Source organism: Chrysemys picta, chromosome 12 (assembly GCF_011386835.1).
Source record: "Chrysemys picta bellii isolate R12L10 chromosome 12, ASM1138683v2, whole genome shotgun sequence".
Lineage (NCBI taxonomy): Eukaryota > Metazoa > Chordata > Testudines > Emydidae > Chrysemys > Chrysemys picta.
In genome coordinates, this window is record NC_088802.1 from 50,451,420 (window position 1) to 50,474,785 (window position 23,366).

The window sequence follows — 23,366 nt, forward strand, 5'->3', positions numbered from 1 at the left end:
CTGTTATAGTGGTGGACAGATTTGATTACTTTCAATGTTTTTCCACTTACCAGTAAGTTCTCAGGGGGTCTATTTAAAATCAATGTTGCTACTTCAAAGAACAAACACTTTCAAAATTTCAACCAGAAAAAAGGACTGGCCTTTATACATAAAACATGTTAAAAAATACCTCACTGTACTGGAAAAATCCCAACCCTATCTGACAGTGTTTTCATCCACAGAGTAATGGCTGTATTTTTAAAAGGTCGTTAAAATGCAAGGACAGAATATTTTTTTACAATTAGTATGTTTCCCTTCAAGGAGCCTAATGTAGAGATATTTTGTAAACTGAAATTAGAGAATGAAAAAATTATCAGATCCATGCCATAGAGGGGGCAAAATCCTTTGAAAATGTCCATCCCATGGGTGCTTTACCTGGGGGTCACAAATAGGTCCGGGAAAGTCACAACAAACTTCCCTTTCTCCATGGCCAGATGGCGTGGGGTGGGAGAGAACAGAACATTTTTGCTATTTTAACATGGGGTCGCGGTATGGAAAAGGTCAAGAAACACTTGTCTGCTGATTCTGACTGTTCATTTACCCTGGGCAACGGATAGGTAAGTGTCCTCATCCTTGAATATGATCTTCCAAAAACAAATCTAGCTTTAGAACAGGAGAGTCTCAAAGAAAGTCAGACACAATCAATGTGAAATATCATAGTCGCTCGTTACCATAAAACACTGTTAGAGACTCACAAGAGAACTCAAACTGTTTTTGTGCTGGTCTTGTCAGAGGAGCAGGAATACCAATTAGATATTGCAGGTCAGTAAATTTGTGCCTAGGACACTGAAGAAACTATGCAGTATCTCCTCACTCCAGGAATGCTGAAAGAGTCAATAAGATGCAGGTAGGATCAAAGGGTGGGATTTATAAAGGCACCTAAGGGCAGGTCTTCACTCCCGCCGGTAGTGATCGATCTGTTGGGGGGTCAATTTATCACGTCTAGTGTAGACGTGATAAAATCGATCCCCGATCCCGCTTCCCGTCGACTCCGGAACTCCAGCTCGCGAGAAGCGGAAGCAAAGTCGACGGGGGAGCGGCAGCAGTCGACTCGCCGCCGTCCTCATGGCCAGGTAAGTCGACCTAAGATATGCTGACTTTAGCTACGCTATTCGTGTAGCTGAAGTTGCGTATCTTAGGTCGCCCCCCCCGGCTAGTGTAGACCTGGGCTAAGGGAGACAGATTCCATTGAAAGGGATTTGGCTGCTCTTTGAAAATCCCACTCAAAGTGCTTATTAAACTCTCTCTCACTGAACCCTGGAATGTGGTGTCCCAATTGGTTTTATCCTGAGAAATATGGTTTCACGTTTAATATTAGAACTCACTTCTTGAACCTGTGGAATTTTCTTGTATGTATGTATGTACGTACGTATATGTATGTGTATAGCTCAAAGCCACCAGGAATTATTGGCACAGTGAAAATAAAAGGGTAATGATGTTTGCCCCTCAAACGGGGAAATAAACCTATGGATGCCATGATGATGTAGAACTGGTTGAATGATACATTTGTTGCACCTTCTGGACCCCTCAAAAGATTTTAAAACAACAACAACAACAACAACAACAAAACCCTAACCCCCTAATTAACTATGTCCCATGTGAATTACTAGCTAAATTCTAATATGGGTTTATCGATATGGTAAAATTGAAATGCAAAAGAGTAACCTGCCATGTTAATTTGCTAACCTGCCAATCACTCACAGAGAAACTGGCAGCTTGGTTCACACATAACAAATTGAAGCTATACAAAGCATTAATTGGGAAAGTAATGGGAAAAAATCTGGACTTCAAAGAAGGGCAATAATTTGTGGGGGCAGGGAAGGAGTGCAGTTATTTTGGTTCAGGTTGTGCAAGATATGTAGGGAAGGTTCTCGTTTTTTTGGCTTTACAGTCATATAAAAGTCAAACTCACTCACCAATTAGTAATTGTACCCCATTGTCCTGGACACTGTGCGCACACAATAAAAGGACAGGTCCTTACCCTTAAGAGAGAAAAGTCCTAAAGGAAAGCATATTTCCTCTAAAGGGCTGAAACTCTTCATCACTGGATGTAATCTGGTGAGTGTGAATGGACTGCTGTAAACTGCAAATGGCACAGGGTCAGTACTGAAATTCTACTATTTTGTGCCTGGGCTAGTTTCCTGCTTCACTGTAGAATCACAAACACTTAAAATGAATTAGTTCAATATTTGAAGTAACTCCCTCCTTCACTAAATTCTTGTCATTCAAATGGTTGTGTACTGTGAGTCCACTGCCACATTCGGTCTCAGGCCTGGCTGCTTTTCCGTGGTAGGTGAAAAGATCCGTACACAGCATGTGAATTCTGGGATCCTTTTCGGTACAAAGTGAAATATAAATACAAATGATCCAATAAAATGACTGCTACTGCTATAATAAATTCAGCTTTTAAACGGAATATGTATCCCTGCCATAAGCAACAGTCAAAGCCCACTTTTCCAGCACTCAAAATAGTTATCAACCTGCCATACTCCTGGCAGGTACAAGTTTGGTTTGTTTGTTTGTTTTTTACATTGAAAAAAACCCATTGTTTTGGGGTTCTCTCAGAATCAACCTTTCAGTCACTGCAAGGATTCTAACTCTTGGGATTTCGTTTTGTGCCCAAGAGAGAAGTTTGTGCTAAAAGTGATTGGAAACCTTTCTTATTAATACTGGTTTTGACATCCATCTCCCTCAGTCTCTGGTGACCAGCCAAGGAGATACTGCAGCATTAGTCAATTTCAAGGTTATTAGACCAATACAGCCATAAATATTTATATTTCAGCTCAGCCCAATAATGAAAATTCCATACAGGATAATCAGTTTACTCCTGCCTGACAGAATTGGCTGCACCAAGCATACAATTATTTTAACCTTTGCACAGTTCTCAAATCTTGAACCTATATGTTTAAAAATACCCCCTTTGTCCAATGTGCACTATACATGAGCTAAAAAAATGATGCAAAATTTCCTAAGACAAATAAAGGAAATCCATTATGTTACAGTACCGCATTCATTCTTGACCTGGGAATCATGACCCTTCCCTCCCCCAAAGACAGTGGGTTCATGAATAGGTATCAGGGGATCATGACTACCATGCCCTTTCCGTATTGCTAAAGGAGGGTGGGGGAGGACGGAGGAGAGAGGGAGAGAGTGGCGATGGTCCATCAAGAACCTGACTGCGTGGGACTGGAATCCTGGCATGGAAAACGCTGGTAATCACTGCAGTTACGGAAGAACCAGGCATAAGAGTGAATTTGGTCTCATGCTGGCTTCCCCTTAAGGAGAGAAGAAATTCTCTCGATCCAAGAGGGTGCAGTGTTTTTGATTTTTAAATTCCTCATTCTATTTTTGCATCTCATCCCTCTAGAAGCTTTTCACAGAAGCCACTCCCAAGATGGTTGGATGATTGGTCCCCTCCTCTGCTGAAACCACTGTTTCCCTCTTTGACTGACTGGAAATGGGAAGATTTAAAATCAAAACCCTCCCATGAGAATTCATCTTGATATTTATAATTTTGCTTTGAATTCAATTAGGTTCTATTGCTGAACATATAAAGACGCTTTGGATGTATCTAATACATTTCAGTTATAACCTACTGTAAAATCTAGACCACTGGGAGGCCTTAGAACAAACATGCTGAAATTCCTTTGCCAGCAAAAGGGAATGAGATAGTATGTGCCTTGGTATTCTTATTCATTATTTGTATTACCCTAGTGCCAAGGTGGCTTACCACTGGTTTATACTCAAGCTGGGATCGACGCTCTGAGATTGATTCACCGGTGGTTGATTTAGCGGGTCTAGCAAAGACCCGCCAGATCAACTGCAGATCGCTTTCCAGTTGACACCTGTACTTTACCCCCGACGAGAAGAGGTAAGTCGACGGGAGACCCGGTGGTAACTCAACCTAAGGTACGTCGACTCCAGTTACGTTATTCATGTAGCTGGAGTTGCGTAGCGTAGGTCGACTTACCGCGGTAGTATAGACATAGCCTTACACATAGACAAAGACCCCATTGTTCTAGGTGCTCTACAAATACAGAAAAAGACAGTCCCTGCCCCCAAAGACCTTACAATTTAACTCATTATGCACCTTCAAAAAATCCCTCCACAAAACTCTTCTCTGCTGTGATGCCTATAAAAAACTTGACCTGGTCAGGCCACTGGTGCACCAATACCACTGCCTGGCTTTGAGGCTCATCGCATAGTTTTAGATAACAATTCTTCCTCCAATGTCATGTCCTCAGAAACTAAGGCAAAGCAGTCGGCTGAAAAAGACATGCATGCTCTGAAATCTAATCTATACAAATCGTATTTCCCCCCAGTTACAGAAAGTTGTGGTAAAAGGACAATTTCTTCATATGAATTAAAGTGAAAATGCACCATTTCAACTGTACATTGACCATGTTTTCTCTGACTTTAGCTGGCACAAGAATATCACCCATAGATATGGCACTATCTTCTTTGTGTTCTTTGCTATATTGGCTTCATTTGCATTTGATGGGAAAAGGTGAAATGCTGACCTGGGTTATTCTGATCTCCTGCTGCAAGTAACAGCAATTTATGAAAACACAAGGTCTGTTAACATTTTACATAGGCACAGACTATGAACTGTGAGAAGAAAACAACCTGTCTCACTTGCAATTTCAGGAAAGTGCCAAAATTCACATTATACAAGAATGAATATTTCCCCCCACATATAAATCGTACGTGCTTTAACAAACATTAAATTATAGCTGGAAACGCTCCAATCAGAGATGCATTTTAACTAGTGTTCAGTAAAATAGGCTGCCTTTTGGATCTGGAAGAAATTCCTTTACCCAGAGCCATAGATCTAATGATGGAGATGTGGATTGTGGCTTCCGAGTTATGGTTGTGTTGAGATTTGCAGGGAAAACAGGATTTAAATCAGTGCTCTTGAATTTAGGCTCCATGCTCAATACACAAACAGCAGAGCCTAATACTCAGATCTTCAAATCACTTAATGACCACAGTCCCTCATTTCTCATTTTGTCTTATAGCTAATATAACTATATCTCTCGGTATCACATCTTCATTTGGCACAGGCTGGAATTAAGGCTGGGGTTTCAGCACTTGGTTGTGAGTATGCCGAGTAGCTGCATGCTGGAGGTGAGAAGGTTACGTTTTTGAGCCGAGCAGTCGGAGTATGTGTGGGTATTGGAATGTTTAATTGGTAAGAATTATACATTGTAGTTCTGAATATTCATATTGCTGGAAATTTCCTTGATTTTTTTAGTAATCGTGTTGATGCACTTGAGCTACCTTGCCGTAATAACTTAATTAAGATTTTTGGGTGGATATGGGTAAAGTAAACTTTTCTCATTATAAACCCTGACTATAAATATCTGACTAAAAGTTGCATTGAATAAGTCAGACAGATGTTACTTTTGGGTAACCCCGACAATAGTAATGGGAAATTTGGGGGAAAACTTTAGATTTGTTACATCAACTGCATCAAAGTTCTGAATTTGCAGTTTAATAGGAGGAGCTTTCTCAAATCCAAAGGTGATAGCCCAATTTTGTACCAGGTGATAGGATATACATTATCCAGAATACAGGGCAGAAGCTTTGCAGGAAAGCTGGTGAACCACTGCAGGAATTCATTAATCTCTTGTTGAAAATCGAGACACTCGTGAGTTCCTGAAAATAGTGCAAATGCTTGTTAATATATTTTATAGCAGCAGTGAGAACCCTTGGTGAGATGCATTAATGAAGCTATGTTTGCTCCCAATAACAACCTCATTAACATCTGTCAGCATTGTATGACTTTAAAATTAAATGGCACAAAGCTTTTTATATGCATGCTTGCTACAACTTTAATGAAACTGGATTGACAGTTCAAGCTGGTATTATGGCTTCCTTAGCAGTTTGTTATTATGAGCACAAATTTGAATTTCAATCTGATAAACAAACAATGCTTCATGAGCTAGATATTCCCTAAATAAAATCTTATTAATGGTCTTTTTTATTCATTCACAAAAGTATTACATCTTCCTGCAGAAGCAAGGACAGTCCTACGCATAAAACAGCCATTTTGTAGCGGTCATATATTCACTGGGTGAAATGTTTACAAAATCCTTTTGAGAAGTCGTATGCTATTTCCAATGTTAAATGTTTACCTCTGGTGCAATGTAGTCTGGAGTGCCACAGAATGTCCTCGTTGTTACTCCATCTGCCATATGTTCTTTGCACATCCCAAAATCTGCAATCTTTATGTGTCCTTCTGAATCCAGCATCACATTATCTAATTTCAGATCTCTATGAAGAATCATAGTAATTTAATATTAACAGTTATACCAGCTAGGCCACCAAAAATGTTGTCTTACATCAGTTTCACTACTGAATATTATGTGTTTTTTATATATACGTGTATATATGTGTGTGTGTATATATGTGTGTGTGTAGGGTGGACAGAGGGGTATCTTCCAGATGATGCCTTAAAAACAGGAAGTTTTTTCTGTGTGTTCTGTGTGGACATTAAAGATCCCATGGCATCTTTCATAAATGTAGTGGTTTGTTCAAGAGTTCATCAGCCGTATCATCCCCCTTGGGTGTGCTGCTCCACAGAAGTGGCTGCATTTCATCATGTAGTATACAGTTTGTGAAGCACTTTGGCTGGAAGGTGATACTTCAGCAATGAAACAATACAGCCAAGCAGTATGTCTCGGGGAAGAACAGGAAGAGAGGCTAAGGGGGGCTTCACAGGAGTAGGATAAAAATGGATAGCAAGATGAAGTTTTTTCACGAAGACCAAAAAGTCATATTACAGATTAAGCAACACCACATAAATGCTGCACTGCCAAAGGAATGCCATGTGACCACAAATGGGAGGAGAGGTATGCATGGGATACTCTCTACTAAGGTGTTGAATACACTATGAAAAAGTTTGAGGATCACTGCTCTAAGTCAACCTTCTAAACTAGTAATGAACAAGTAACCACTTAATTAAAGGTCAGCGTTCAACAAAATGAAAACAGAATTGTTCCTCAAATTAAAATCAGAAGGTAGAATTGCTCATTAGGCCAATGTTTTTTTACTTTGCTGACTGACCAATATTGTCTGATGCCCTTGAGTCAAAGCTTTCAGTCTGTACTATTCGCAGGATCCCATTATGCATTAAAGAACTATGCCCTTCTTGATTCAGCTGTCTTTTACATTTGTCTTTGCATATTAAAATCTCTGTTCATAAAATATATGGCAGGCTAACAATGCTAAATTCCTAATTGGCAGTGTTCTTATGTTCAATGTTTTATTTCTGAAGAAATGTGTGGGCACTGAATTATTATAGGGTCACACAAGGTACTCCTAGAGCATTATAACTCAACTACACTGATGTTGTAGACTATATATAACAAATACAGGCATGCACACTCTCTCTCTCTCTCTCTCTCACACACACACACACCCTTTTACATAAACACATGCTTTAGGACACATGAATGTATGCAATGCAGTAAGATATAACAAACGTTTTGGACTCAAGTGTTTTCAATTGAATGCTGCAGAGTGCAGATGTCAACATATCTAAGATACGCAGTCACCCTTAGTTAAAGGAACATCACCAACAAAACAATGAAGTTTAGTTATTAACACCAAATTGACTCTAAATTGATTTTAAAATACTTTAAATAGCCGAACACATCAATCTCTCCAGGGTTTTAATAGGAACGACTTGTGTCAGTTAGTACTCACCTATAAACAATTCCTTTTTTATGGAGAAAGAATAGCCCAATTGAAATCTCAGCTGCATAAAACCTGTAAGAACAGAATTTCAGATTTCTTATCTTCTGCGTATGATTTTCCTCTGCAGAAATATATTTGAAACTCACAACACCAAAGAATTAAAGCAAAAGAGTATGAGAAACTATTGCATTCATGTATATATTAAGCAGTAAAGATAACATCCTGCATCAACTTGATTTTCCTAATCATTTATGAAGTGTGATAATAATATTTTGACAAGACAGGGTAAAAAAATTGGGCATTTCTTCCTAAAATAAGAAGCACAGTGCAATTATTACATGGCAGTTATGTGGTAAGTAATCTGACTGGATAGGTCATTCCTCTCAATGCCTGATCACATCAGACCATTTATGATTCATAATGCTGATTAATTTACATTGAGATTCACACATCATTAAAATAATTTATAAAAATATTGTTACTTTATACAAATGGTAATGGATTAATTACTTCAAGCTAATTGAACTGACTGCCATATACAATGCAATTGCCAAAAGTAGTGTAAGTATACACAATATTGATGAGCTTTTGAAGCCAGAGTTACTGCAGAGCTGAGCCAATTACATGAAGGCGGCCAGTAAAAAAACAAGATTGATGATTAAGTTTAATAAAAAGGAAAAGGCAGCATAGCTCTTAAAATTCTGGTTCAGAATTGTTTTTAGTCTCTTTGGAATGTTTGCCAACACAGACCTTGGGGCAGGCCATCAGATAAAAATCAATCAATAAAATAAATTAATGGAGACATCCTATCTCCTAGAACTGGGAGGGATGGTCATTGAGTCCAGCCCCCTGCCTTCTCTAGCAGAACCAAGTACTGATTTTGCCTCAGATCTCTAAATGGCCCCCTCAAGGATTGAACTCACAACCCTGGGTTTAGCAGGCCAAGGCTCAAACCACCAAGCTATCCCTCCCCCCAGAGGGGGTACAATGTGATAGCACCACAGAAGTCAATGGAGCTGTGGCAATCTATACCAGCTGGAAATCAATGGGGCTATGCACATTTGCACCAGCTGAGGATCTGACCCATGAGATGACTCTGGTTTTTATTTAGTACTTAGTCAGGTCATGCTTCCATTTTTGTCTTTTATGTGTCATATATTTAAAATTAAGGTTTTTTTTAAATGACTCTTACTTGATGATTTTAACCATACTGAGCAAGTTTCAACTTAACAGCTATTTTTCTGCATTTTTAAAAACAGGACAGGTCACACTTTATATTAAGGTTTAATGGATAAACTGTTTATAAAATGCTAATAAATGTTTAATAGACATTAAAAGCATGTTACAAACTTGAGTAGTACATTTTAAAGAAAAGCACATCAGAAGGTGTTACAGATGGTTAGCAACCTATTGATCTGTTGGATGTCAGAACAATATATAACAATTGATTAACTATTTATTAAGACATCTATTAATGTATTAACTCTTAAAACGATCTATAAATTGAACTTTTATAATATAAAGTGTGACCACAGTATCTATCACTAGATATGCATTAAATTAAGCTTAATTACATAGTAAATGCTGAATCTGTTTCTTGTGTCTCTCACAGTGTTGTTCATTTAGTGTGAATTGTTAATAGCCATATTGTACTCCTGTTTACTTGTTGCCATTGATTTTAAAATTATTTTTTAGGTTAAGCTATCACCTGCAATGTGCGCTGGATGTTTAGACCAGCAGGCCAACAAAGTTTTTATTATACTGAATAAAAAGATGACAGCCCCAATTTATATATAATACCTTACATACTGGACAAATCTGATCCCTCTGCTACAGTGTAAAATTAGTAATGACTTTATTTAAATCAACAAACACTCACACTGCCTGTGGCTCCTTAAATTTTCCTACTTGCTGAATGTGATACATGAGGTCACCACCATTCACATACTCCATAACAAAGTACAGACGATCCTAGAACATAGTATTAAAAAGGTAAACACATTAGGCATAAGGAGTGATGTATTGCCCAATAGAATGTATTATTAAAAAGGTAAACTCATTAGGCGATGGACAGTGATGTATTCTCCCGTAGAGGTCACTACTATAAAGATTCTAATACAAAACAATCTTAAGAATGAGTCTATATATTCTGCACATTATGGCAAAAACAATTTTATAGATCAGGAAATGGAAACAGAATGACTTATAGATATTGCAAGAGTCAGTGGCAGGCTGGAACTCCATTCAGCCTTGCCAATTTTAGGGATGCAAGTTTATTTCTTATTACTCGTATTACAGTAGTGCCCATAATGTTACAAGTACTGTTCATACAGACAGGAAGACATAGCTAAGCCCAAGAGCTCATGTTTTTTAAGACAACAAAAAACTCTATAGATGGTTGGAAATTCTTGCCTTGTGAAGATGGGCATTTCCAAACCTATGTTGTAACATTTTCCCTAGGAAGACATGGAAGATGAAAGTGCACCTGATTTTAAAAGAAGGCAACAAGAAAACTATGAACATGATTTTAGAAAACTGGGTTCATGAGTCTTGATATTGAATTGGCCAACTCCAAATCATTTTTGCCCCAAACACCCTATTTCAGCAAAAGGCAGATTTAAGCATTTTGGAGGGAGAATTTTTTCTTTGGCCAAAATGTACATACCTGGGTGTCTGAAATTAGACATCTAGGGTAACATTTTCAAAACACCTAAGTGACTTAGAGTGTTCAGTTCAGATTGGTAGCTGAATGTTTCACCATTGGATGGTGAAAAGATGATGCAAAATGAGACCTCATTCTTGCAAAGACTTATGCTTGTATGTAAAATTACACACTCATTGTACACGTGCTTAAATCTTTGCAGTTTTGGGGCTTGACTTTAGATGTCTTTATCTAAGTAGACAAATGTCCATGCCACAAAAAACAGCACTACATTTAGAATTAATTGTAATTAATTGTAACTACCACTGACCTTTCCCTCTGAACTAAAATATGTTCTGATGGGACCATCTTCTGACATGTACTATCATTTTCTGGTCCTTATATCACCAACACAAACTCCATAGGTGAACCTTTTTGTATATTACATGCTACTGTTTGTATCACAGCCTTAGGGGAAGTAAAAAGCACTCACCTATTCTTTGCTCACTAACTACCATCCTAGCTTCAGCCTCCTTATCTTAGGGGTACCAGGGAACCAAATTAACTATGTCAATATATTAATAAATAAATAATTAGCTCATTAGATTACTGGGAAATTAAGGCCCCAATCAAGCAGAGTACTAAAGAACATACTTAACTTGAATAATATGAAAAGTCCCACTGACATAACTGAGTTCTTATATACAGAAAGAGAAAAGCTCTGTATAACTAGTTGCTGTAGAATACTTCTAAAGATCTATTTATTACTATTATTCTAAAGATCTATTTATTATTTTTATGGATTTTCCTGATTTCACAGGGTATCTATTTCTTACATTTTTCTGTGTAAAGCACCCATGAGATCTGCAAGTTGAAGATACTAAATGTTGCTGAAATAATAAAATATATCAGAGTTATCTTAGCAGAAGATTAAATCGAAAGAAGCGGAGGAGTGGGAAAGGACAGACATCACGTACAACTGTTTGGAAGCAAGAATGCAGCTGTGTTAGGAAAGGTGGCTTATCCTGCAGTGCTAGGACTCGTTTTTCAATCATGGTACATTCCACATCATCATCCTGAATCACCACATCTTTTTTCAATATTTTGACTGCATACAGCTCCTCCGTCCCCTTCCTGTCTGCCAGCATCACCTGCACAAAGAGAAATGACAGGCTGAAAATCTCCCTCGCAGGCAGAGAATGGAGGTGACTCACAAGCCCTGAGAAAGATGTAAATGGCACACCAGCTTCCCATTTTACCAGCACTTATTGACTTGGCTTGAAGCTCTGAAAATATCATGATTACTCACTGATTACAAGGAGCTGTACTATCACTTCAAAAATGGTGTTTACACTAACACCTGTGCCAGTGCTCCCAGATAATCATGGGCTCCTCTCCTAATGGCCAACAAAATGACAGACCCCACTTGAATTCCTCCATAAAATGCACTTTTATTATAAAACCACTTGTTAAAACAGCCAGAAAAACAGCAGCACCTTTAGTGGGTTAACAGTTTTCCCTGCATTTCTCATTCCTGACGTTTCCCAAGTATTCATTCGTACTGCATGACGACAACTTTCACAAATGGCATTGTGACCTACGTAACAGCTCTATCATCATCATCACCATCACCACCAAAGATGAGCCTGAATCTCCTTGAACTTTGGGGAAGGTCAGATCTGGATTCTTGAGCCCACCTCTGTATGAAAAGCCCGGAATTCCTAACATCATTTAAAATTTAAGAACTCAAAAAAATTTTTTTTTTAAAACATGCAACTTAAAGCATTCAAGTTTTGCAACTCAATGCCCATATGAGTGCCTAAGGGCATAAACTAAGCATCTCTGGACGTAAGTGGCATGTTCACACTTAAGTGACAGATATAGAATTTGAATGTCTATTATACCACCCAGGCTTGAAAATTGGCCCAACAATGTGGAACATCAAGACAGCGGATGGTCCTATTCTGGACATTTCATATACTGGAAAACAAATATTCCGCCCCATATCACCTTTTTGCAGTAATCATCAGTACAAAAATAATCATTTTCATTCATACATATAAAAATCTTCTACTGTTCTGGTAGGTCTTCACTGCAGGTTATTAGATGTAAGAATAATCAAGATAACTATATTTGTATACTACGAAGAGACGAGGTCTAAAAACGGAATCCCTAAAATCTGCAGCAAATGCATACAATGGTATTTTCCTGCTCTTCATTTAATAGCTTCATAGATTTTTATGGCTGGAAGGGTTCAATTAATCTGTATTTCTGCACAGCACAGGCCACAGATTTTTACTCAGTAATTCCTGCATCTACCCTACAACTTATGGTTGAAATAGACAAGCATCTCTTTTAAGAAAAAACAGCCAGTCTTAATTTAAAGATTCCAAATAATGGAGAATTTACCATATCTTGGGGTAATCTGTTCCAGTGGTTGATTACCCTCATTTAAAAAATCTGCATTTTATAAACGACAGCTCATAGGAGGACAACTCTCAGTTCATTTCTATTAAAAATAAGGCAGGTGGAACTGACTTTCAAGGTTTCTTACCTTTCCAAAGCTCCCCTTCCCAAGCACCATGAGAAAGTTGAAATCTGTCAGCTTCACATGGTCCAGGTTGTTGGATGGTATATTGGAAATCCTGTCTTCTATTGGAGTAATGACTTTGTGACCAGCTGGTCCAAGTCTGGCTTTCTAAAGAAGTAAAGAATATTGAAGTGAGAAGTTTAACCTGCTTACCCAGTAAAATGAAAGATTAGAAGAATGACGTTCAGTTGTAGATGACCAATTTGAAGCTGGATTCTCAGGAGAAAGGCTGCATAACAAAAGTTGCACAGACACAAATTCAAAGACGCATTCCAACAACATTTTTGTCATTATTAAGTGAAACAAAGTGGTAAACTGTGTAAGTGTCTAACCAGATAAAAGCAGATACACTTATCTGGTTAACAGAAGAAAATCAAAACAAAAAACAAGCAAAAATCACTATTTTTATGCCATAAGCAGGCTAATCAGTGATTTTTGTTTTTAAATATAAAAGGTGCTCTTTATAAATGTCATACTATAATGTTACTAGTGTACCTTAGGATATAAGAGAAAGTGTTTATATACATTCGCTTTTAAAATGTCATATGGAAGTTCACTCTTTGTAGCAGACTAATCTGTGACTTTTGTTTTTAAATATAAAAGGTGCTCTTTAAAAATGTCATACTGTAATGTTACTAGTGTACCTTAGGTTATAAGAGAAAGTGTTTATATACATTCTCTTTTAAAATGTCATACACAAGTTCACTCTTCATAGCAAGAGTTAGTCTGTGACATGCATTATGAAAAATAACCTCCACTTTGAAAACCCAACATATTATGACAATCAGTGTTGATGGGTATGGCCACTTTTGAACTGGCATTACAATCAACTTTGATTTTCAATCAAGTGTTGATAGGGGCGGGGAGAAGGGGGAAATGCTACATAAAAAAAAGTTTCTCTTGCCGACATAGTGTAGTTCATATTTTGCAGAAGGTTGCAACAGTCCGAGTGGGGCTACGTCTTCACTACCCGCCGGGAATCGGCGGGTAGAAATCTATCTCTCGGGGATCGAATTATAGCATCTCGTCGGGTCGCGACAATCGATCCCCGAATCGACGCTTGTACTCCACCAGCGCAGGTAGGAGTAAGCGCCGTCGACGGGGGAGCCACGGAGGTCGATTTGCCGCCGTCCTCACAGCGGGGTAAGTCGGCTCGGATACGTTGAATTCAGCTACGCTATTTGCGTATCTTAAATTGACCCCCCCGTGCCCCCCGTAGTGAGGACGTAGCCTGAGTAAATCAAATGAGATACTGTAAATAACATATGTAAGCTGCATTTCAAACGTCACAAAGTTAGGAAAAAATTAAGTCTCACCAAATGATAATTCAGAGCTATAATAGCTCAATGACCCCCTCTGCTTAAAACTTATCCTACACACCAGCAGTGAAGTCAAGAGGGTTTAAAATTGGCATTATACACAGAGTTTAGTGTTCTCTCTAAACTAGATGAAGACCCATTGTGCTGGACTGTCTAAATAATCCTAACTGCTCATACTCTGATTTCTGTCTCCAAGCACTTTACAAACATAGTAGTTACTCCTAATGCCATATCTGGAACGTACAGTAATTATGTATTATTACCACCATTTCACAGATGAGGAAACCAACGCACAGAGAAGTTAAGTCACTTGTCCAAAATCAACCAGTAAGTCAGTGCTAAAGCCTGGGTTTGAACTCACCCTGTGTGCTCCTCCTAGAAATTTGAAGATACATTTCCCCCCCACACTTTTATTTTAGGCATTTCACTTAACAGAAATCAAACACTCCCTCACCTCTTGATAGTGAGTATTCCCTTTCATACACATGAAAAAAGGTATACTCTGCTGGTATATACACATGATGTTTTCCACTTATGTTAATAATGGAGTTTAACATTAATATGGCATTTCCAGTTTCTTCCTTTATTATAATTAGCTATTTGTATGGCAGTAACACCCAGAGACCACAATGAGGATCAGGGCTCCATTGTGCTAGGTACCATAAAAACACATAGTAAGAGACAGTCCTTGCCCCATACACCTTGCAGTCAAGTCCCTGTTCCTCAATGCATTGCTCATGGGCAGACCTCTGTGCTGGCACAAATTCCCCTGGACTTCAATAGGGCTTTGTATGTGCACAGTCTACCTCTGAACAATACCTGGCATGACTGAGATGTTAACAAACAGGTTGTAAACTAAAATCTTATGTTTATACAAGGTAACAGGTGTTTAATCATATCACTTTCTCCATCACTATAGACTTTCTGGATATTCTGATGCATGTCCCAGAAAGGGGCCTAAACAACAAAATATTTTTATGTATAAGGAGCAGGTTAAGTGTCCATATTTACAAAAGGCAGAGGACTTCTAGCCAGACACAGAGTGAGCAGCATCCGAGGTTTCCAAGTTGCTTTGCTTTTCAAACAATATTCCAGTGAAATGCTGCAGCTTCTCTCCTTGCACATCTGGGTCCTTTACACCCACTCTCATCCCTGAGGCTGTGAACACTATATTTGGCACTCCTATCATTCTGAGTTACTCCAAAGATTTGGTCCATAATATTTGTTTTTGGGATAAAAACCTAAGACTCATTTATATATAAATAGGTGCTTTATTAACAAATGCTCTAGCTTGCCTTCCAAGACAAATGTAAAAAGTTAATTGATAAGCTTCTGTGCCCTCCGCTGGCTACAAAGCAGAATTGCAGAACACACTGTAGTTTCTCCTTAGTAGTAAGTATGGGCCATATTTAATTGTCAAGATCAAACAGGCAACTGTCAAGAAACAGCATTAAAGATGGAAAAGACTTGTTTGGTCACCCTGACAGAGTAGACTGGTTCTTGTATTAGTATTAGTAGTAGTAATAGATATGCTAAATATCTAACATCATCAGCAGGTGGAGGAAGCTCACTGTCCAACTCCTTAAATGAGCTAAGTAGCTGTTTTCTGAGGTTGAGGACATTTTTCTTCTAAAAAACAGAAAATGATAATCTATTAGCAAATTGATATCTTTCTAGCTGTGAAGGTGGTAATCTGAACATAAATAGAAACAGTTATTCAGGTTATTGAATACAGAGCAGTAGGCAATGTACAATTTATCATAGTTTAAAGATGCACATGCATATTGTACCTGTAATATTTTTTAAATGTGAAATCACCTAAGTCATAGATGCTTAATGTAACTGCTCTATTTTGGCCACAGATGGCACAATGATCTCATAAATAAAATCAGTACGTACTGTAGCATTTTAGATTATTTTAACTGAAAAAAAAAAAGACAAATATTCTGGGATATGGGTGTAGAAGAACATAAAGGATTGGTTGGGGTTAACAGGTGAAAAATGCTTGGTAACCTCAATATGGTGGTTTTAAGGAAGTTTGGGGAGAAGGTCTTTGTAAATGCTCTTCAGGCTTCATAGTGGGAAACACAGTTTTTGTAAAATTTGCCTTTTACTACAGCAAGAAAATGAAGGTGAAATCCAGATTTTCCACTTTTCACTAACCCGCAAAACAAGGGCTTTCTGTAAGGTTTGCAACTGCGGTGTCTTGTACAAGGCTGCAAGTATCATCTGTTTTGTGCGACCTACCCAGGCACCAGAAAGTGTATCGAATGCCGTTTAACATTTGGTCACACCTGAAGCCAAAACCGGTGCCTCACTAAAAGAGAGCCCTGATCTTAGAGGTATTATCCATGCCATGCTACAGCACGTGCTTGGGGCAAAAGGAGTAACTCTGGGTACAGACACTTTGGCGTTCAGGTAAGCACAAGGTAAAGGACTCCTGAACAAAAGCAGACTGGATTGTTCCTAGGCCTTGGTCATTCAATCAGGGCCGGCTCCAGGCACTAGCCCAGCAAGCCGGTGCTTGGGGCGACCAAGGGGAAGGGGTGGCACGTCGGGCTCTTTGGCGGCAATTCAGTGGCGGGTCCCTCGGTCCCTCTCGGAGGGAAGGACCTGCCACCAAATTGCCGCCGAAGAAGAAAGTGCCACCGATCGCAATTGCAGCTTTCTCCTCCCTCCCCCCCCCCCCGACGCTTGGGGAGGCAAAAACCCTGGTGCCGGCCCTGCATTCAATGAAGGGGTATAAATCAGAATGGCCTAAATAACCTAATGACAAGTACCCATTAAAAGATCTACAGTGCCCTTCCACCTGGGCCAACAGTCTGTGCATACAGGCCAATCTAAAAGAAAGCCTTCCATGTGCAGCACAGAGGAAAATTGGTGCATCCGAATCTTTTTCGTTGCCTTTTGGTTAAAAGTGTATCACTAGGATACAATGCAAACTTCACGGCTGGGGAACCACTTTTTGAAGCAATGACGCAGTCACTGACTTAAACCAAACATTTCAAGGATGACCTATTTGTAGTGCAGCCCAACGTGAAATGTCAAGGTTCTGTTGCAGTGTATTCCAATCACTTATTTGCACATAGAAAACAGTCTTCTTTCTCAGCTCTATTCACAGAAACTGCCAGTGATACCAGAACAAAATAGGGTTGTTTCCATGGGAACAAAATCATAAAAGCTCTATGAAGAACCTCCAGTCTAAAACAGTAAAAACAAATTTTTGATGGGAAATTGCACTGCCAGTATAAATGGAAAGAACTAACACCTCAACAGCTCTTCAGAGTCAGCTTCTATAATGTTGCATGTGGTTAAATTTATCCTGGAGACGGGCCCAAACCAAAAGTTTTACATTTCACAGAATTAGTATCGGAACTTTGTGATCACTCAGCCCCACCACTAAAGTATTCCTGTTTTGTTTATATGCATCTTAGGCTAGGTCTACACTACCCGCCTGAATCGGCGGGTAGAAATCGACCTCTCGGGGATCGATTTATCGCGTCCCGTTGGGACGCGACAATCGATCCCCGAATCGACGCTCTTACTCCACCAGCGGAGGTGGTAGTAAGCGCCGTCGACAGAAAGCCGCAGAAGTCGATTTTGCCGCCGTCCTCACAGCGGGGTAAGTCGGCTGCGATACGTCGAATTCAGCTACGCTATTCACGTAGCTGAATTTGCGTATCTTAAATCGACTCCCTGCTGTAGTGTAGATGTACCCTTATCAACAGATTTAAAAACCACACAGAAAGCCTTACATCTTGCCTTTAAAATGATAAGAAGAGTATTTTAACTTTGTAGTTAACAATTTCAATAGTTTCTTAAAAAAGCTGAAAGGGATCCGCAGGATGGCAGTGCACTTTTCAGTGGCTACTACAGACAATTTAGCAGCTTTTTCATTCGGATGAACAGCAATTAATACAGCTTTGTTAGGTATTATTAAATTATTCATTATATAGTAATCAGAGTTATTTCTTATTGTCACTTCCTTATCACTTCAATACTACATGTCATGCAAACAGGGATGGGACCAGGACCCACTAATGGTCAATAAGCAACAATTTCAATGGAACTTAGCTTCTTATCCCAGGTGACACCTGGCACACCCATTTCTGAATGCAAGAGAAAGCCTTCCTCATACCAGCTCTGCAGATTTTAGTTAGTATGAAACTTTCACTCCCACTAAAAAGAATAAAAGGCCCTCAAGGCAAAAGACAAATAAAAAAAGTTAAAGGCATTTTCCATCAGAAATATTCCAGATACAATACTTTAACCCGCAATATCGTATGTTCCACAAAAAGCCACCCCTTCTTATAAGACTCTATATGTAGAGATTTTATATAAAAGGGATTCAGTGCAAGCACTGTACAACAGAATACAATACGACACATAGTGATGTCAGTTTTCTAGTTTTACAGCACAGAGCCTTGAACGGCCCAAACAGGGAAGCTTTGCCTGAGACAGATGTGCAGAATTTGATTCAGAATGAGGTAAACACACATTGAACGACATAGTGACTCCCAGGGTGATTTTCTGATTAATTGTTCCCATCACCCCTGTATTTTTTAAATCCCTAAGCTGTACACTTTGCAGACATTTCATCCAAGATGAACTGAATGAATAAATGGAAGAGGACTTCTAAATCATCACTCTGCTTATTCTTTAGGTAGCTTTATCAACGTTTGGATGTGTCACCACCCTGTATTGCAATGACACCGTGGCAACTAATCAGCTGTCCAGGTGAGAGTGCACACCAAGCTATCTTGGGACACGTTGTGCACATCTCCCACCAATTCCCAAGCATTTTCTCTGACGCAGGCTGGAGGTTCTGAAGGTGGATACACACTGCCTGTAAAATATTTTCCAATCTTCTGTTTTGTTGAACACAACCTGGTCAGAGTGGCCTCTGAACATTCCTCTATACCCAGAACAAGTCTAACTACCGGGTCTTCCAATAATGTATTCGTTTTTCTTGCTTCACATTTACTACTGCACATACTAAACTTTGTGACTCCAAGAGACGATTGTGTGTATGGTGGAGACAGAGAAGGGATAAAGGCCATTTTTAAAAGCCTCCGCACCCGGGCAACTGGTCACAATTTTATTTTTCAATACACCCTGCAGGAAGTAATGCAAACAACGCATTTCTAGAAATACAAATGGAGAGCCTTTGATTTCTTTACCCCAAATGAGTTGCTCTGAAATTTATTTTTATTCCTGTGACTACAGTAGAAGGGAAAATGCCACTAGACAATGCAACAAAGAAGAATATACAATCCAAAGTATCCAAGATGTCCAAAGTGGCAAATCTGTATCAGCCACGCAATTTTCTATGTAACAAGTGCACCCACATTCAAAGGCTTCTATGAAAGGACTCTTAAGTAGCTCCCTGATGGCAATCCTATTTGGAAATGCTTTTGACAGGACTCATGGCACTTCAGCTTTAGTCTAGATTCCTGAGCACATATTCTTCTATATGATCATATATGAACAAATAATTTAAGAGCTGGATCCCGCCTGTGGTACATGCCCAACTGTCTGCACAGCAAGGGGGAGCAGACATACAGTCCAGTGAAACTCGGTCACAAGGATTCCTGCTGGGGAAGGGTAGGATTTCAGTGGCCCTGTGCTCAGTAGCAGAGGGGGAGGAGGTAAAGGTTCATGCTTTGGTCATGAGGGTGGCTTGTGTATATGGCTCAGGGTTTCAGAACCACTGCTTTTCTACCAGACCTTGGTTTTTCTACAAGGAGATGGTTTTATCTGACAGGTATTATGGACATTTGGGATATCTAAAGACTATTATATCAAGATTATAATTGTTATATGTACCTTAAAGGGCTAGGAATTGCATTCTAGTTCCACAACCAAAGTGTTTCCTGCAGGAACTAAAAACACTGGGAAGGGTAATTAATGCAAATCCCTAGGTTGGTGACAAGTCTGGAGAAGCCTTACCCCTCCCCGGGTATAGATTGGTTTGACCTAGCTGGGGAAATCCGGAAAACGAAACTGAACACCGTATACAATGATCAGCCTGACACAGTCTCTCTCTCTCTCAATCCAAGAAGTGACTTGAAACTGAGGAAGACAGGTGACATCTGGCAAGCCAGACATGCACAGAAACAGTTTGTTGTTTGTAAGGTATGTTATATCAGTAATACTTTTGTTCTGAATACATATGAAGGGTGGCTGGTCACGGAGTTAACCTTATTGTTGCTCCTGAGAGAACAAGACAGCAATTATGGAACTCAAGTCAGACCTCGGGATGATTATCGCAGAGACCTGCAAGAGGAATTGTAGCCTAAATCCCCAGGCTGGAAGGAAAGAGCTGCAAGACTCCACTCTGAGAAAGTTGCTGGCTAGAGGCTGGAGACTGAAATGTGTGCCACAAACATGACAGAGGTGCAGTTACCTTGGGAAGGGTCACTGTGCTCACCTGGATGTGCAAGTTAGTTAGATGGGCTTTTATTTACTTAGGCTTACATTTCCAGAAGCAACCAGTGATTTGGAGTGGTTCAATTTATGGCCACCTAATTTGAGACATCATAAAAGGGGCCTGATTCTCAGAAAGAGCTGAGCACCCACCATCTGAGAAATCAGACCCCCTAAAAGTGTCTCAGGCACCCAAAATGGGGCACATAAAATCACTAATATATTTGGAAAATATAGTTCCTATATCTTTAAAGAAACAACCCGAAGAATCTCAAAACACTAAAACCTGCAAATTGTGCATGTGGTCAACCTATTCCACCACCTTCCTGTTACTGTTACCTTTGTCATCCCCTCCTTCCATTTGTTTGACATATTTGTCATGCTAATTTGGTGCATCATCTTAATTTTTGTTTAGGGCAAGGAATGTCTCTTACCACATGTCTGGTTGGCAGAACAGTGCCTGAATGACAGCGACTGGTGGGCACCACAGCAATACAGTTAATAAATAGTCATATAGCAACACTCTTGTGCACCATGGAGTAAATTCTGAATGGCCACTTGAACACAGCACAGTTGTGTTGTACACTACATAAGCCAAGGACTGGGTTTGGAGGAGGCAGATCATGTGCCAATATGGCTGCAATGTACAAGAGTACAATTATTAGCTGATGGAATTAAGAACATAAGAACATAAGAATGGCCATACTGGGTCAGACCAAAGCTCTATTTAGTCCAGTATCCTGTCTTCCGAAAGTGGCCAATGCCAGGTGCCCCAGAGGGAATGAACAGAACAGGTAATCACCAAATGATCCATCCCTGTCGCCCCTTCCCAGCTTCTGGCAAAGAGAGGCTAGGGACACCATCCCTGCCCATCCTGGCTAATAGCCTATCCTCCATTAACTTACCTAGTTCTTTTTTTGGCCTACACAACATCCTCTGGCAAAGAGTTCCACAGGTTAACTGTGTTGTGTGAAAAAAATACTTCCTTTTGTTTGTTTTAAATCTGCTGTCTATTAATTTCATTTGGTGACCCCTAGTTCTTGTAAAAACAACGAGGAGTCCTTGTGGCATCTTGGAGACTAACAAATTTATATTTATACCTGCCTACTTTCATTCCATGCATCTGATGAAGTGGGTTATAGCCCACAAAAGTTTATGCCCAAATAAATTTGTTAGTCTCTAAGGTCCCACAAGGACTCCTCGTTGTTTTTGCTGCTACAGACTAACATGGCTTCCCCTTTGAAACCTAGTTCTTGTGTTATGAGAAGGCGTAAATAACACTTCCTTATTTACTTTCTCCACACCAGTCATGATTTTATAGATCTGTCATATCCCCCCTTTTCCAAGCTGAAAAGTCCCAGTTTTATTAATCGCTACTCATATGGCAGCCGTTCCCTACCCCTAATCATTTTTGTTGCCCAATCATTATTTTGTTGCCCAACGAATTAGTTTGTTATTAATGCCAAGTTTCTCCAATTTGGTAAAGACTGATTGTAAAATATACATTTTTGCTGTATTCAGAATATATGGCAGTATCATGATCATAGGTAACACCTAAAAACCCAATTGTCACTGAATACCTAAGTTTGAGAGACACTACCTGCTTGCTGATTCTCCTATATATAAGTAAATAACAACATTTGGGCCCCAATTCAGTAGAGCACTTAAGGACGTGCTTACGTCCCACTGGAGTCAATGGAGTTTGAGCATGTGTTGATATCCTTTGATGAACACGGGCCCTGGAGAGCTGTTTGCTATCTTTACATACAGTGTGTTGAAAAATCGCAAGCAAGTGGATTAGCTGTAGGTATTGAAAGAATAAGCAAACTTTAAAACCCAAAGCTTAATGAAAAATGAACTAGTTATAATATCCGTTTAAAAGAATCATTGACTTTTGACTTGACTTTTGGAGCCAAAAATATTCTGCTGTTCTACTGAATATTACTTCATACACAAATAAAATTATAGGTGCCCATTTATAAGACACAGACATCTGTAATTACATATTGTAATATGTACTACATATTTTTGCAGTCTTGAAGGAACATTTAACGTTTTAATTAAATTACTGTTTAGAGTGGAAGGCTATTACTGCTAACAATTTTACATTACAGGCACAAAAAAAACACATAATTGTTCTATAATCACATCATCGTTATTTGTTGATGTTCACATTTTTGGAGATTAGCTCCAAATATCATCACACGATAATATTACAAAGGGCATAAGTAATCAAGTAATTAGTTTGCTTCTGCATCCATTTGCATAGTTATTCCGGTCTTGCAAAGTTAAGGGGCATCTATAGTTCTCTGTATATAAATCCCAAATGATCTGTATTGAATATAAAAATGCTGTTGAAATATACAGTTTCTAATTATTTGCTGAGAAATGCCCGTCTGTTTTCAGATCTCATTTTTGAGAGCTCACTGGTTTATTTGTATGATTAGTACTTGCGCCTAAGCCCCATTTTCAAAAGAAAGTCTGGATCTTTGGAGCTTAAGGGTACATCTACATTGCTAAAAAGACCAACAGCTACAGGCTCACAGTAGGGGCTAAAGATAGCAGTGTAGACACGCAGGCTCAGGCTGGAGCCTGGGCTCTGAAACCCAGTGAGGGGAAGAGTCTCAGATCTCAGGCTCCAGCCCGAGCC

General features: G+C 39.3%; 1 protein-coding gene across 4 annotated transcripts in view; it reads right to left on the bottom strand.

Annotated features, from left to right (window-relative positions):
* Positions 1-23,366, bottom strand: part of PRKCA (protein kinase C alpha) — a 304,778-nt gene that overhangs the window by 20,956 nt on the left and 260,456 nt on the right. For all 4 annotated transcript variants that reach the window (XM_008167621.4, XM_008167620.4, XM_008167622.4 and 1 more), the window contains 5 exons: positions 12,936-13,079; positions 11,359-11,532; positions 9,620-9,711; positions 7,750-7,812; positions 6,177-6,315 (listed from right to left, as the gene is read on the bottom strand). In XM_008167621.4, the coding sequence (XP_008165843.1) occupies positions 6,177-6,315; positions 7,750-7,812; positions 9,620-9,711; positions 11,359-11,532; positions 12,936-13,079 (612 nt within the window). The remainder of the gene's footprint in view (positions 1-6,176; positions 6,316-7,749; positions 7,813-9,619; positions 9,712-11,358; positions 11,533-12,935; positions 13,080-23,366) is intronic.